The 17,273-nt window shown below is 42.6% G+C and overlaps 1 protein-coding gene across 2 annotated transcripts in view; it reads right to left on the bottom strand.

Annotated features, from left to right (window-relative positions):
- diaph3 (diaphanous-related formin 3) overlaps nt 1–17,273 on the bottom strand; it is a 376,752-nt gene that overhangs the window by 109,312 nt on the left and 250,167 nt on the right. For both annotated transcript variants that reach the window (XR_008386878.1, XM_053634162.1), the window contains 2 exons: nt 8,973–9,098; nt 931–1,094 (listed from right to left, as the gene is read on the bottom strand). Coding sequence is in view for 1 of the 2 variants with exons in the window: in XM_053634162.1 (XP_053490137.1) it covers nt 931–1,094; nt 8,973–9,098 (290 nt within the window). In the remaining variant the exon portion in view is untranslated. The remainder of the gene's footprint in view (nt 1–930; nt 1,095–8,972; nt 9,099–17,273) is intronic.

A 17,273-nucleotide genomic window follows, 5' to 3' on the forward strand; every position in this document is an offset into this window, starting at 1 on the left:
TTGATTAGATTGTACAGTGTATGATTCGATTGTACAGTGTATGATTGATTAGATTGTACTGTGTATGATTAGATTGTACAGTGTATGATTGATTAGACTGTACAGTGTATGATTGATTAGACTGTACAGTGTATGATTGATTAGACTGTACAGTGTATGATTGATTAGACCGTACAGTGTATGATTGGACTGTACAGTGTATGATTGATTAGACTGTACAGTGTATGATTGATTAGACTGTACAGTGTATGATTGATTAGACTGTACAGTGTATGATTGGACTGTACAGTGTATGATTGATTAGACTGTACAGTGTATGATTGGATTGCATAGCGTATTAGATTGTACTGTGTATGACTTGATTGTACAGTGTATGATTGATTAGACTGTACAGTGTATGATTAGATTGCATAGTGTATGACTGGATTGCATAGCGTATTAGATTGTACTGTGTATGATTAGATTGTACAGCGTATGATTGGATTGTACAGTGTATGATTAGATTGTAGTACATGATTTGATTGTACAGTGTATTATTAGACGGTCCACTTATTTTTTGGATCAAATAAAGATGTCACTGATTGCTCTTAATCAGTTTACGCTATTGCGATAGAGCTTGTTTAATTCTGACTGAACATTCATTTGGATTATTCATTCATTATGAGGCTGCATGTAAAGCAGACACTGTAAGCCAGTGATCAAACTTGCCCTAATCCGCTTAATTAAATGCTTATCCATTTAAGGTGCGTGTTAGTTTTGAGTTGCAGCTCAACTGGAATGATTGAAGTTAGATATTAACACTCTGCATGCTGAGCTAAGTAAGAACACTGGAAATAGGCTAGAAATCCCAGAGGGGGAAACTAACAGCAAGATCATCATCATCATCATCATCATCATACACAACCACAAACATGAAGCTAGACCGCTTACCACAAACATGGCTCTGAAGTTGCTCAGGTCTGTGAAGAGTTCATCCACCGAGGTCTTCTGGGGGTCGACGGCGAAGTACTCCAGCATGTTCTGGAACAGCGTGTTCATGTTGCTGTGCATGACGACCAGTTTCTGGTACTGCTCCCTCGCCTGAATGGAGAAGCTGTGAGGGTCTGTAGTTAAGGATTAAAATGTGCGTGCGTGTGTGTGTGTGTGTGTGTGTATGTATAGCACATTGTGTTGTACCAGTGATCCACCGGTGTTCGAATGCAAAACAAAGAATATGAATTCTTTAACAGAATTGACACCACAGTGCTGTTGAAAGCTCGATTCTGATTGGTCAGATGGTATTGATTAATTTCTATAAGAGCAGCTCTGACATTTACAAAAAAAAAACGCTGGATTTTCTTAATTTCAACAGAAACAATAGAGTGTGCGTTCTGTGGGAACAACTGTTCACTGATGTTAACTGATAAAGCAACGGATAACAGGAACGTGGACCATTCCCAACAATAATCATAACTACTGTACAAATGGATGAAAATGGGCCATTCTTTATTAATAAAAAGAAAAAAGTCATCACTTGGTATACCTGCGGTTTAAGAGGAATAACACACGAAGCGCATGCTTCACATGCCCACATCGTGACGAGTTTCCTACAGCAGCACGCCCTGTCCTCACGTTCTCTCATCTTTTACGTATTTCAGAGATGAAATCTTAGAAATTCATCTTTCGAGGTCTTGTGTACGAGCGGCTCTACGGTTATTACCATTAGTTCTTCCATGAAGCAATCCGACCCACATTAAGAAGGCATTGTAGATACGCACGTACATCCGGTTCGAATAACTCTTCGTGCTGACGTGAACTGCGTTATAAACGAGTGAACGCTTATAACATATCGTCTCGGACAAACGTAAATCACCAGCCGTAAAGCTTTACTTGGCACGTTGCTAGCAGCGTGGATTTGTTTATGTTCGTCAATGTTCCTGTTAGCTCACCGCATTTCACAGCTCTGCATCAGTTATTAAGCTCTATCAGACGTGTTTGAAAGCCAATTGATCTTACATGCACAGACACACACACCCACACCCACACACACACAGCTGTATTAACTCAAAAATAGTGGGAGGAAAACACAGAACTGACTTAGGAGGAGGGGTGGGTGAACATCTTTGAAGTAGATCAAAGTTTTCCTCTCACAATAGTGAACGAATGCTGTCCACATAAAGGTACAGATGGAGAGAAATCAATGGCCAGCTGGGGGGAGAGAGAGAGAGAAAGATAAAACAGAAAAGACAGAGAGAGAGAGAGCGAGGATCTGTGGCTGATTCAATGGAATCAGAAATGTCCGAGGCTACAATGTAGATTTGGAACCAAACCCCTTTTTCTATCCGACACCGTGTAGGATGAACACGGGGAATACAGAACCCCTTTAGTATTCGATACGTCACGCGTCGGTGTTATTAAACTTACTTCAAATTAGTGTGCCCGGGCTTAGCATATCAAATCATTCATGCCTCGAGTCATATGAAATATTGGCAAACTGTTGCGTCTCTTCTCTCAGACGCGCTCGGGAAGAACGTGCTGGGAGATCCGCAGGTACATTTCCAACAAATACGCCGTCCTGCTTTTTCCTGAAACGACAGACAGTCCAAAGTCCAAGCCTACCTCCGAGTTCAAGACATTTTTCTTTAAGTGGCGCTGCAAACATCCTCCCACTTTAATGTTGTCTTAAATATTAATCTTGTTTGGTGCAGTGGCCTCACTCGATGACAGCTCATCAAAACGTGTGTGTGAGTGTGAGAGAGCGCGCGAGCGCTAGAGACAGACAGAAAGAAGCCTCAGTGGAGTGTTTAAGTGAGTGAGAGTTGTAGTGATGATATGTAGCGTGCTCCTGTGTGGGGTTCATGGACGAGCGTGCTGGCTGCCGGGTGAAATGTTTTTGACAGGAGCTGCTCTCGGTTTGACTAGGCTCATGCCGGTGAAGCTCGGTAAAACCCAATAACGCCACAAATAGACCGGCAGCGAGGCCTCGTATACGAGTTCTCTCGCTCGGCCCAGACATCTTTCTGTCATAATCGGTGAAGGACTGCATTGTGCAGTAGCAAACATCATGAACAGTTTACGACCTTTTCCAGTCAGAAAGGGAATTTGATTTCCTTTTCAGGGCTGGATGTTAACTTGGTGAGCAGGTACAACTGGCAATAACGCTGCACTGACTTTTGTGCTTATTTATAAAATTAGCCCATGGGTTTAAAAAAACAAAACAACAACAACAACAACAACAAAAAAAGTCCTTTAATGTATACATCAGCCACCCAATAACCAAGCTGATGTTATTTTTAACCTCGACGCGAGCTTGTGGAGGCTGAGGCGTTACTTGATTTAGACATGACTCACTGTCGGATTTCATCGCATTTTCTTTCTTCAAGGATGCTTCCTTCAACTAGTTGTTACTGAAAAATAATGATTCACCGAGTTATTATTTTGCGCGGCTTACGCCTTGTCAGAATCTCTTTGGAGAACCGTCCCTGAGCCCTGATAACTTATCTGTTCATCAAGAGAGGGTAGTAAACAGCACGGCATGCCATGTGAAAACGCGCGTTTTATTGCTGTCCGTTCAAATAACGTGGCGGTGCTTCGTCTGGGATGAGGATTATACTGCGATGAGTCAACTAATGAGAAATACTCCATAAAAAATACGATTCTGAGAATTTTAAACTCATTCAAAGCAAACCGTACCGATTGATGATTAGAACTTGAAAGGGCAAAATAATTGAAAAATGCAGTTAGTGCTCGAGTCGCCAGACATTCCTTCCATGAGAAACAGCTCTGTCGCACTCAACGGAAAGAGGAAAGAAGCGCCGACCTACAAACTTATCGGACTGTTTAATATCCGAACAGCTGAGGGAAGGCTATTCGCCATTTCGAAGCTCACTCACTCACTCACTCTCAATAACTGCTTCATCCCACACTCATTCACATTTTTTTCCCTGTCCAGTCCATGTACTGGCATGTTCTCGGGAGGTAGCCACGGAACTTGGTAGAAAACCCACACGGACATGGGGAGAAGAAAATCTTTCCGTCTCTTTACCTCCGTCTCCCTCTCTCGAGCCATGAACACGTGATTTTATGGAGATGCTAGTGATCCTGATCCGTTCGGATGCCCTTCCTCTGGATGAAGCTCTCGAGCTCTCATCTACTCCAATGGACGTTCTCGCTGTGGTTGCTGGGACTACGGTTGCTTCTAAGGCCCCGGGACTGCAATTACAACATGCAGTTTTGCACTCGGGTCTCCTTTAGTGAACAGTGGACTAGTTCAACAGACAGACTTCATGTTAAAACCATAATGAACTTTCTTTTACTTTCACACTATCCGTTGTTCCCCAGATGAGGACGGGTTCCCTTCTGAGTCTGGTTCCTCTCAAGGTTTCTTCCTCATATCATCTTAGGGAGTTTTTCCCTCACCACCGTCACCACCGGCTCGCTCAATATGAATAAATTCACACACTTAAAAATCAGTATCCTGTGTTTATATATTTCTGTAAAGCTGCTTTGAGACAATATCCATTGTAAAAAAGCGCCATACAAATAAAACTGAACGGAATGCCAAACAGTCACCCGAACTCAGGAACGAACCCAGGACGAGGCTAAAAACGAACAAGGTTTCCACCTTGCAATGGGACATGCAGTTAAAACCAACAGCTGCTCTGCAGTTTATACTGTATTTACTCATTTACTTACGTCCCAACACCATGCTGTTACAAATCTGTTTGAGTAGGATGGTGCAAGACACACAGTCAGAGCTCACAACCATACAACCCCAATCTTCATGCCTACGTCTGGTAGCAAATTATTATTATATATATATATATTTTTTTTAGACGTTTTGGTATCAGAGAGCGACATTTCAGACAGGCTGCGCTCCACACCGGTGCCTTTCAAAAGCCTGATTGGATGGAAGGATACAGTGAACCTGTCTCTAAAAGCAATGACAGAGAGTCTCTTCACATTTCACGAGACAGATGGGAAATAATTTGATTGCAACTAGGGCTTGAAAACCTACCTGAAAGAACGCGCAATAACCCATACACTCTGATACTCGTACAGCGTGATTTGTCTTTCCTACAGTACGGCTTTACAGCCCATAAATACTGATGTATAAATAGTTTTTTCTGTGTTAAAAAAAAGAAAAGGCTGGAGTGATGAGTGGACATACAGCAACTGATCGATCCTCAGGATGGAGCTCGGCCTACGAGTGTCACAGCGCCCGTGACTTATTCGCTATGAAGGCGGTACAGATAAGAGAAGCCGCTAACAGGGACCGCCGTGCCTTTGCTGGACGCTCCTCGGCATCTTGAGGGTGTCCTAATGACAGAACTTTTCTGCTGACGGAGTCCACATGCGCTGTTGCGGGCTGATTTACAAAGCGAAACATCTGCTCGCACCACCGCGCCGCTGATGTGAGAACACCACCGGGGAATTACTCGCTTAATGAAAAGTGTGTGCGCGCGTTTCTGCATGGGAGACTTCATTAGGTCTATGAAGTAAGGGGGTGGATGGAGATTACGTTAACAAGGACACGGCAATGTGAGGCATGTGGACTCGGGCAGAGAGAGACAGAGGGGGAGAGAATGAATGAGTGATTGGTCTATAAGATGAGCTACGAGTCAAAAAAAAGTATCTGATCTGTCAGCATCAGTGATCACTGCTCATTAATCGAGTCTGATAATAGCAAACAGTTCTCTTACTGCTTTCTTCTAAAGATCCACACACTGACCACACACTCCTGTACACCTGCTAGCTTCACTCAAATCACCTCCGCTCTGACACACACACAGCCTTAAACACCCACCACCTGCCAAACTCTGCTCAAAGCCTAAACCACTCACTCCTCTTCTTAGCCACTGACAAACTGACATGCACCCCTCACTGCAGGGCTTTAAGGTGCAACACACACACAACTTATGAGCTTCCAACAGCCTACACTTCAGCTCATACACTGCTGCAGTTACCAAACAAACCCAAACACGCATGGATCAGTGACGCATTAGACTCGGAGCATGTCAGGACACCTACATGACTTGATGGAGCCACACTTCCGTGTATACTCTCTCACACACACACACACACACACACACACACACACAATCATCAGGATGAAGCACTCATCTATTCCATAATGAACTGAGACATGTGCTGGACAGCTCCTGGGACTGAGTCTGACACACACATTACTGCTAATACCACGCAGAATGAGACGAGAGACGAGAGACTAAAACGTGAAAATGAATGCTTTACAAGAAAGGCCGGGAAAACGAACGAAGGAGAGCTGCGACAATTTTGGGAACTCATCCAAGCCAACGAGAAGCTTTTTTTCCCCCCTCTTATTTGGCCCTTTCTTACTGACTATGGTACTGCCACACTTGAAAGTGCATGGACAGGAATGACACGCCCATGACAAGAAAGAACACACTGACTCAATCAGTACGCAATCAAGCGTTACTATAGTAGTTCCTTGATAATTATTATAATAAACTTCCATGTGGACTCAAGTGTAATGATTTAGTAACTATTATTAAATCATTATTTTGACAAAACGTTAATGACCTGTGGTCAGAAAATGAATTAAGTCGACTTAAGACCACTCTGCTGATTAAGCTGTAATGACTTCTTATAATTTTAGATACTAGCTAGTAGTGATTTAATAGTAAGGGTAAGGGCACTACACAAGAAAGCTGCACATGTTAATGAAAATGGCCTTTCTTCATCCTGCATGCTTCCTACACTACATGGCCAAAAGTCCGCCAGACCACCAGACCATCAATCCATTCAGATGTAGTCCCCACTTTGCTGTTATAATAACCTCCAGTCTTCTGGGAAGGCTTTCCACAGGATTTCTGGCTGTGGGGATTTGTGCTCATTCAGCCGCAAAAGCATTACTGAGGTCAAGCAGTGATGCTGGGTGAGAAGACTTGGGGTACTTCATGGAGCTCACTTTGTGCACGGGGGCGTACTGTTTGGGCCTTTTACTGTAGGTCCAGTGAAGGGAAATTACACTGGGGTCCATAAGTATTTGGACATCGACACAATTTTCACCATTTGGCCTCTGTACACCACCACAGTGGATCTGACATGAAGCAATCGACATATGATTGAAGTGTAGGCTTACAGCTTTAATTCAAGGGGTTTAACAGCCCTCCATTTTTACAGGCTCAAAAGTAATTGGACACGCGTCATTATAAGTATAAGGCTTATTTTTAATACTCGGATGCAATCCTTTTGCACTCGATGACTACCGGAAGTCTGGCGCATCATCAAATGCAGAGTTTCCTCCCTTGATGTGCTTTGCCAGGCCTTTACTGCAGCCTCCATCAGCTGTTGCAGTTGCTGACTGTATTTCCTTATCTACACCTCCAATCTGAAGAGACGAGACATCTGATCTGAACTCGACGCAGCGGAATAAGTGCATACTTGTCTGTCCATTCGTCTTTAAACAGTTTTTTTTTTTTTTTTTTTTAACTCATGTAGTCACGTTGTTAAATCAGACCGGGAAGTGTATACAAAACACTTTACGCTCTCTGGCCTGATGAGCTACCTTCAGCTAAATAATAAACATAAATGCTGCATGTGATTGTATAAACTGAAACAGAAAAGCTGTGATAGTTCATGTTTAGAAAACTGGAATTGCTGAACTGTTTTAAAAAAAAAAAAAACGTATTCATTGCTGCTGCTACCGTATATTATTTTACGCAGGCTAGTCGGTTTGGTCCAGTAAAAGACTTGGAATGCTAGGAACGAATTTAGCCAGTTGGCAAACTGTTTTAGATTGAAACGTTTAGATTCCATATTTGGTGGAAAACTACTATTCATGGTTAATATAGTAACCTGGGTGCCCAGTCAAATTCTGTAAAAATGGGGAATTCCTTAAGTGGAGAAAATGAGCTCATTGCTCAGCAATCACACGTTAAAAAGGGCACACTGAACACCTGCTAGTTCACAATCTGTCATACACCCAGAAACAAACCAAAACTGCACCGACTGCTACAATATCGTAAATGATTTGTTGATGGAGACGACTGTAGTGGTGGAGCCCCATACGTACGATGTGCCGAGTAAATACAGTACACGAATAATCGTCATATTGAGAAAGATAAGTTATGTGCTGGCTTGCTTCTCCGATTCGTTTGTTAAATGTCAGCCCAAAGCCTCGCTGCTGCATCACTGCAACCACGTACTGGTCCATAGCACGGCTGCGGAGAAACTTCTGGCTGAAGGGCCTCCGCGCTGCATTTCAACAGGAAACACCACGAGTGCATCAATCTCACAATCATACACACAGGCCATGCAGGATAATGATCTCCCCTGACTGCCTCCTGTCCAGTCATGTCAGACAGAGGAGCATAAAGAAGAGGGGAGGGGGTAGGAGGACAGGTATCAGCTCCAACAGCACCGAATCAACACTACGCAAAATTGTGCTTTTAACTTCGACTTCCCTAAAATAAGAAATCTGGTCATGAGACTTGAGCGATATCCAGACAGGACCTTCCTTCCAGTGGAGATACGCGTACGTGGCAAAGCGAGATAAGGATGTAATAATAAAGCAGCAGGTTGTACGTCAAAAATCTTCAGGCTTGGGTAAACAGGAAACCCAAAGCGCTAGAGAAGAGGAGCACCCCAGGCAAAGAGCGTGAGAAGTCGAGGAACAGATAGAGAGGCTGGATGCAGAATGGAAATGCAGTGTGAAACTACATTATTGAGCACACACCTGCTTGAAGCCTGAAGCATGACCTGCTGACATTTGTAGTTAATAATTAAAATACACAGCCAGTCTTACAAATGAACCTGAGCTGATTAGAAAGTGAGAGTCTGTGTGTGTGTGTGTGTGTGTGTTTTTGATAGCGTGCAGCAGGAAGGATGAGGTGAAAGGTTCTGCAAATAAACTTTGTGCTTGGACACCTGTATTTGGAACGATCCAAGTGTAATTCTGTATATATGTGTGTGTGTGTGTGTGTGTGTGTGTGTGTGTGTAATAAAGGATATGGCCATCTTGCTGTGGAACATGTCATCTTGGTTGTCAGGGGAGCTGAAAGTGTCCAGATCTTTCTCCAGCTGCAGCAGCTGCTTCTCCATCTGCTTCAAACTCTTCTCCAGGTTCTCCGCCGAGACTACACACACACACACACACAAACACACGTTTATCAGAAAGCAGCTACACAGGGAATGACATCCATGAGCATGAGAAAAGAAGGCCGGTGTGATCTAATAATTAATTTGGTTTTTCAGATTGACGAGGTAACTGAGCAGGACGGACGAACGGACTCGTGTGGAAGCGTATCCGTTCTGCGAGACGTGTGAAACTATAAAATGCTTTACTGACTGGTAAACACAAAGGCACCGATTATACTTGGATCATTATTGCCCGTGAACTAAATGTGGTGAGAGACCACTGCCTGGCTGAACATAAAAGGACGGGTATGACCGAAGTCCAGACTTCACGGGGAAAAATTACGAATAATTTCACATCTAAACCTATTAAAATCTTTTCAGAAGTTCAAGGATGCTACTCTCATGAAAAGGTCTCTTTTACAAAAAAAAAAAAAAAAAAAAAAAAAACCCAACAAAAAAACGATTCACCAGCTAGAGAAAATACATCACAGTGGCTCAATAACCCAAAGCTACACTCTCCAAGCCTTCTCTAAATGTTTCCATTTTCTTATTATCGTGTGTGTGCGTGCGTTTATTAAGAAGAATTTGATGTGTATCATATTGATGTGTATCTCAATTTCTGTGAACATGATCAGAAGTTGGGGAAAGAACCATGTCATACCATGTAGCATGATGTTAACTAGAACACTTGTCTAACATTAGATAGGGTGGACATACACTGATAGATTTTATTTCACATTAATGCACTCGAAACATTCTCCATTGGGCTTAAAAATGTGAGATGGAGGAAGGGGGCGGGGCTCCAAGGGGGTGTCGATTCCTTTCAGAGAGTTTAAAAACATGTACGGAATTCCAGTTTTATATGCTGATTGGCTCATTTGTCACTGTTTTTATTGGGGGAAATGAAGAGTCTTTTGGTGTATTTTTGGGCGATAATGTGTACCAGTGTGCTCCAGAGAGCACAACGTGTAAAGGTTGTCAGGACTGGTATTGGTCACCACTATTGACGAAACTAAAACAAAACAAAAAAAAAACACATATGGCTACAAGCTACACACATCAGTAAGAGTGTGCCAGCCTGAGCATGCACGTTTGGTGCTTGTTTGTCATGTTTCATTACAGATTTTCATATAGTACGAGTTGTGCTTCGATGCAACACAACCGCCATAATTAAGTACATCACAACAGCAGCATTCGTTTAACACCCTGGACACACACACACGCACGCACACATACACCCCAGATAACGGACATAAATAAGAACAACAAGAAGAAGAAAAACATCCATTTATCAGACACACAAACACCTCATAATGCATCACCTTGATAAACACGTCAACGGGCACAACAAGTAGAGAATACACAAGTTCATGTCAGAGTAAACATGCTCATTTTATCGGTGCCGCATCTGTTTAGAGCTGCTGTACACTGGCAAACTCCAGAGCTTCACTACACAGCTTTAAAGTCAACACGGTACAGCGCGTGCTTTTCCACATCAAACAGAGAGAGAGAGAGAGACGCTGAGCCGTCCTCCCTTCCTCCTCAAGGCCACGGTGAGATTAGCATGCTAAAACCAACCGGGGCTGCTGAGCACAGAAGAGGCAGGAAAGTGTTGCGAGAAAGAAGAAGGCCACTGAGAGGGCATCTGAGTGGTCTGAGAGTTCATAGGAGACGTGCATTAAGACCGCACAACTCGGGGAAAGCGGGGGAGAGGGAGGGAGAAGGAGGGAGGGGGAGAGGGAGAGAGACAGAGTTTGTGCACGCGCGCACGTCTGCTGGTGAGAATTTAGACATAGTTTAAAGAGAGAAAGCTTTCAAGGCCCTGCTTCATGTTTATGTACGTACTATTACCATTCTATCTTACAGATTTATACAGATAAAATGAGCCGAACAAAGACCTGCAATGTCCAAAATAATACTAGAGAAATAATGGTAAAAATAAATCAAATCAAATCAAATAAATAAACCTTTAGTCAAGTGAATTAAACCATAGGCATAATGTATGCGTGTGGGTTTCCCCTGGAGACACTGGTTTCTTCCAACCTCCCAAAAACAAGCATGTAAGTGAATTGGCTATGGTAAATTGCCCCTAGGTGTGCACGAGTTTGTGAATGTGCGTGTTCATGGTGCTCTGCAATGGACCGGTATCTCGTCCGGGCTTACACCCAGTGTCTCCTGGCATAAGTTCCAGGTCCACTGCAACCCTGATCAGGTTATACTGAAACACATTCTGATAGACTATTGATTTGTTCATTTATTTACATTAAACTCCAATCATCAGAACAGATATCGCTCTATACTGGCAGTTTAATCAATCTGTAGGATCACACTATTTTTAATTTCTCTCTCTTTCTCCCCCCCCCTCCCCCAGTGAAGACACCATGTATGTGATGTAAACCGAGGCATCCATCATTTCATGATTAATTGAAGCTACTGGCATGGATTTAAAACTCTGGTAAAAATGGAAGCAGTTCTTGTCGGTGAGTCAGGCTTGATACAGATGACCTTAAAAGCTTTCAGAAATGCTTTTAGCACAAATCATACCCACGGTTCCTAATTAATCACGCATTTAATTTGCCATGTCATCGTTCTTGTCCCCAGCACTTACGAGGAGGAAAAAAGAAAAGAAAAAAAAAGTTACGTCCATGCTTTAAACACACAAACACAGCCTATGTATGCTATATACGGTTCTTCATGGGCTATACTTCCACTCGGTGTGTATATCTTCCAATAACCCATGATTTTTAGACTATTGGGTTTCAACTAGTGTGCTTACAGATCAATTAACAAAATGAATGGACAATAATGTTTGGGTAATAAACATAAATACATACATACTTTGATCACAGCGTGGTTGCACAGCACAGTTCGGCAGGTGGAAACGCATTATCGAGAGAGGTCAGAAACGAATGGCCAGAGTGGTTTACACGGTGAAAGCATCTCACAACACGTCAAACCTCGAGGCAGATGGGCTACAACAGCAGAAAGCTAATTTGATTGACACTTTTGAACACAAATCTTATGCTTCTGTAAAGCTGTTTGAGACAATGTCCGTTGTTAAAAGCGCTATACAAACAAAATTGACTTGAATTGAAATGGTAAGTGTCATTTGGTGTCAATAGTATGACTCCATGATCCCAACCTGCCTTGTGTCAATAGTTTAGGCTTCTGGTGGTGGTGGTTGTGTAATGGTGTGGGGAATGGGCCTTTTAAAACCAATCAGGAGTTGTTGAATGCCACCAGACTATACGCATGCATCCCTTTATGGCCACAATTTACCCATTTTATAATGACTACTATCAGCATGATAATGAACATGAGTTCAGTGTACTTCAGTGGCCTCCTCAGTAATCAGATCTGAATCCAATAGACCTCCTTTGGGATGTATTACAACAGGAGTCGCAATCATGTCTACATGCATCATACCCCCCGACACCGATGTTTCCAAAATCTCATGGAGTTCATGCCACAACGAATTTAAACTTTTCTGAGAGCAAAGAAGGGTCTTAGACAGCATTAATATGGTATTCTTAATAGTGGTTGGTGAGGGCATATTTTAGCTAGTTCGGCGACACATTCAATTTAAAAGGCGTTGTTGACAATAGTTCAGTACGCACAGATGGTGCTGGACCACATGCCTGCTAACATTAGTCCGAACAGTATACCATCTTACGAAATAGTTTGTCGGTACACTATCGGTGTCATGACTACTAAGGCATACTGCTTGGTGTGCATCATGCAGCTTAGGATGCAATCATGAACTCTCTCTAAATGTTTAATGACTTGCAGCTGAGAGATCAATCTGCACAGTGGAAGAAGTGTGCAGAGGGAGCAAATCTCCAAAATATTACATCCTGTAGCTTTAACAGATTTCACACTGATGGCTGTAGGTCTAAAAGAGCCATTTGTAATTTGGCCATTTGTATGACAGGCTATTTACAGTCCACTCTGGAAGTACTGGAACAGCAAGGCCAATTCTACTGCTTTCGTTATACATTGAAGAAATCTGGGTTTGAGATCAAAAGATGAATATGAGACGACAGATCAGAATTTCAGCTTTCATTTCCTGATATTTATATCTAGATGTGTTAAACAACTTAGAAGATGGCACCTTTTGATTAAACCCACCCAGTTTTCAAGTGATCAAAAATATTGGAACACATGACCGACAGGTATTTTATGCTGCACTGTTAAATTGATTGTTTAAAGAATTAACAGCTCTGAATGTCTACTCTTGGTATGAGAGAGTTTTCACCTGTGAAGACTGCAATTGTTGTTAAAAAGACCAGAGAGCTGTCTATGGGAGAAAAGCAAGCCATTGGATTGAAATCTGGGGAATTTGGAGGCCAAGTCAACACCTTGAACTATTTATCAGGTTCCTCAAAGCATTCCTGAACATTTTTGGCTGTGTGGCAGGGCAGATTATCCTGTTGAATGGGGCCACCACCATTAAGGAATATTGTTGCAATGAAGGGGTGTACTGACTCTGTAGCAGTATTTAGGTCGGTGGTACGTATCAAAGTAACATCCACATGAATGCCAGGACCCAGGGTCTCCCAGCAGAACAGTGACCAGAGCATCACACTGCCTACACCGGCTTGCCAGGTACGCCTCCTGGTGCCATCTCTTCCCCAGGTCAGCCAGTCACACATGATGTAAAAGAGTATGTGATTCACCTTCTTCCATTGCTCCATGGTCCAGTTCTGATGCTCATGTGCCCATTGTAGGCACTTTCAGTGGTGGACAGGGGTCAGCCTGACTGGTCTGTGGCTATGCAGTAAGCTGTGATGCACTGTGTGTTCTAACACCTTTCTGTCATAACCAGCATTAACTTTTCCAGCCATTTGTGCTACAGTAGCTCTTCTCTGGGATCGGACCAGACGGGCTAGCCTTCACTCCCCACGTGCGTCATGACCCTGTCACCGGTTCACCGGTTGTCCTTCCTTGGACCAGTTTTGTTAGGTACTAACCACTGCATGGCAGCAACTTCGAGAACTGACTGTTCACTTGCTGCCTAATTTATCCCACCCATTTGACAAGTGTCATTGCAACAAGATAATCACTGTTATTCACTTTACCTCTCAGTGGTTTTAATGTTACGGCTGATCGCTGAACGGTGTAAGTGCTATTTATTTTGACCATCTGTTTCGACGCATAACTTGCACATTTTCTTTATATAGCACAAAGTATTGACTAAAAGAGTTCCAACAGCTGTTGCACACCTATATTAACAAAAAAGTTTTATTTTAATAAACCTGTGTTTTGTTTGCAATTGGTTGATATCCATGAGCGCAGAGGATTTAAAGTTAAACAATAAAGAACATTTTTCACAGCCTTCTTTGCCCGTATATTTATATATAATATACACCCACCTTCTACCTCTCTATCTATTTCTTATAATGCAATCAATCAAATCTCATCTTATCTCTGTGATTTAGGGCAGGCAGAATTCTAGATCTAACGACCGGTATATAAAATAACTAACAAAAATGAACCGTTATTTTTCAGTCAAATTTTGCACTGCAAACATCAATAACTGCTTTAACTTCTCAATGCTGGCAAGTGGCATTGGTATAAGCAAGATAATCCACAACTAGGTGTGTATCATCATGCACTGAAATTGTGTAATGCACACCTCGCCATGGATTATCCCTTACACATTATAGATGGATAGCTGGATAGAGGGATAGATAGATAGATAGATAGATAGATGGATAGATGGATGTGTGTGAGACTAACAGCGCTATTCCAACAAAGGAATTCCAACACATGATCACCACAGGGTCGACACAGGGCGAGATCCTCACACTCTTTGTCCTGAGTTGTTGCTGTATTTATGGCTCAGAGCAGAAGCGTGCAGCTGCTTATCGGGGCATTGGCAGGTCGAAAGGGTGGCGACCACGGATAAATAACAGAGGGGTAATTTCCCACCATTTCACCAGGAAGTGACATAAGGGGCAAAAGGTTCCGCCAAATAAAATCTTCAACCTGTAGAGGGAGGACGAGTCATAGAGGACTCGGTCTTATATGAATTATTCGGGCCAAACCCTACAGAAATCAAAGGATTCCGTTAATCTGTTAGTCTGAACAAAATTGATCAATAAATGCTGTAAATGTTGAATTCTGGTGCTCCTTCAGAAGTTCAGCTGAAACCACAAACTATACATCCCAGAATTCTTAGCAGACCAGCAAACTATGTCACATGACTGCTCACATGCTCCAGTTCCCACAGCTTTTGATGTTATTTAGTCTTTCTTGCATGTGTATAGTTATCGAGTTCTGCCATGTCTGGTCTGTTTATAGATAGATTAACCACGTGCTTGCTTTACATTTGTGATTACGGTCTCATCTTTATCCTGGTTTTGTCTTTATTTTTGTTCATTTTTTCCGCAACACAGACAAAGACTTATGATCCCCGATCCCCTTCTAAAACTTAATGGAACATACACTTAAGATAAACAATGCTTACAATTCTTCTCCTTCCTTATTAACGAATTTTTTTTTACCCCTTTCCTTGTCCAACCTGGATGCACAATGATGGACATTTCCAGCGTGTGAATTAATTACAGAAGATGGTGGCTGAACTATACCGTGTGAGATCAGGGAGCGTGGTGTTGGCATGGCAGCCGGGGGAGAAGTGAGTTTGGCTTTGGGTAAACATTGAAGACAGGAGGATTTCTCTCCTAACACACAACCTCTAGCTCCCTCTGATGGAGCGTACGAGCAAAGGAAGGAGGGAAGGCTGAAAGAGACATGGTGTGAGAGAGTGATGAGTGAGACAGGAGGATACAGACAGGGGGGAGGAAAGGAGGAGAAAAGGGGTGGAAAGCTAGAGAGATGAAGCATCTAGACAGCTCATGCACATACTGATATTAAACTGCTATAGCTGGGCTCACTGGCTCAGTAACAAATATAAACTGAATTCAACTGGGGTGTGGGAGGGAGAGGGGGTGCTAGGGGGACAGGATGTTGGTGCAATAGATCTATTTTGGTCTGTTAAAGGTAATGAAGTCAGGACTCCTTTTTTTTTTTTTAGGAAATCTAAGTACCTTTAGATGTTTGATTTGAAACAGCTTAGGATGTTATGAATACTTCAAAGATATGTTAAGCAAACCTCTTATTAAATGTCTTTACAAGGTCAAAGATGCAATTTTTTACCTCTTAAGGTTGTTCTTTCGAACAGGAAATGATCCATCTGCATAATCACTGTGACCTTGCTCTTGTCTCAGGTGTGTTTACAGGATCGAAGACACATATTAATGTAAAAACAAGGATTTACATAGAGTGGGTTTTTAATTCAGATTAACATGTGGTCACATGGCTCCCCGAGTGACCCAACTAATGCTGGGGGATTTGCGAGCACCAATCCCAGCGATCCCACAACTATCCATGGCCTTGAGCCAAGAGCGCAAAATTTGCCGTGCTCTCTAGGATAGGAAGGACGGCACGCTCTCTCTCTCCCCGAAGTTAGTCGATCGTGGGAGTACGTGAACTTATGTACGTGGAAGAGGGCAGGATAGCTTGAAAAGATGCATTTGGCTGGCTTCACGTGTCTTGTAGGAAGCAGTTAATCTTTTAAGAACAATAATGATTTCGGGGGTTTTTTTTTTTTTTTTGATGCTATTTTAGAAACCATTCTGAACGATGTATAACGTTGGCCCACGTACTGTGCCTTCTCTACAGCCTTGAAGACTGCAAAGAGATGCTTCGAGTGCGTGGGTTTGCAGAATAGAGCGTGTTCTTGTATTTACGTGAGCTGTATGTTGTTATAGCTATGCCACCATGTACATATGAGGATTTGAGTATTGTGTGTTTATGATTTCAGATTGTCTCTATGATAAGGAAAAAAGAAAATACGAAAAAGACAGAGTAAGTAAAAGTGCGGTTTAATTGTTTGTGTACATCTTTCAGATGCCAACTGGGCCTCAGAACCATGTGACCGCTTTGGCACAAACAGTCACAGGACAGGACAGAAAACTGCCAATCAGATCGTGCACATACACAAACACTACGTCCCTAAACAAAGTTAGAGGACTATTACCCAGCAAATCATACCTTTGTGAGAGCTGAAAGCACAACGCTGCTATTCAGCGGTGAGTAATTAATAAAAATGTTGCCACCTCTCTCGAACAATACAAACGCCCCTCCGTCTAACCCACTCTATCTGACGGAGA

This window comes from Ictalurus furcatus, chromosome 10 (assembly GCF_023375685.1).
Source record: "Ictalurus furcatus strain D&B chromosome 10, Billie_1.0, whole genome shotgun sequence".
In the NCBI taxonomy this organism is placed as follows: Eukaryota; Metazoa; Chordata; class Actinopteri; order Siluriformes; family Ictaluridae; genus Ictalurus; species Ictalurus furcatus.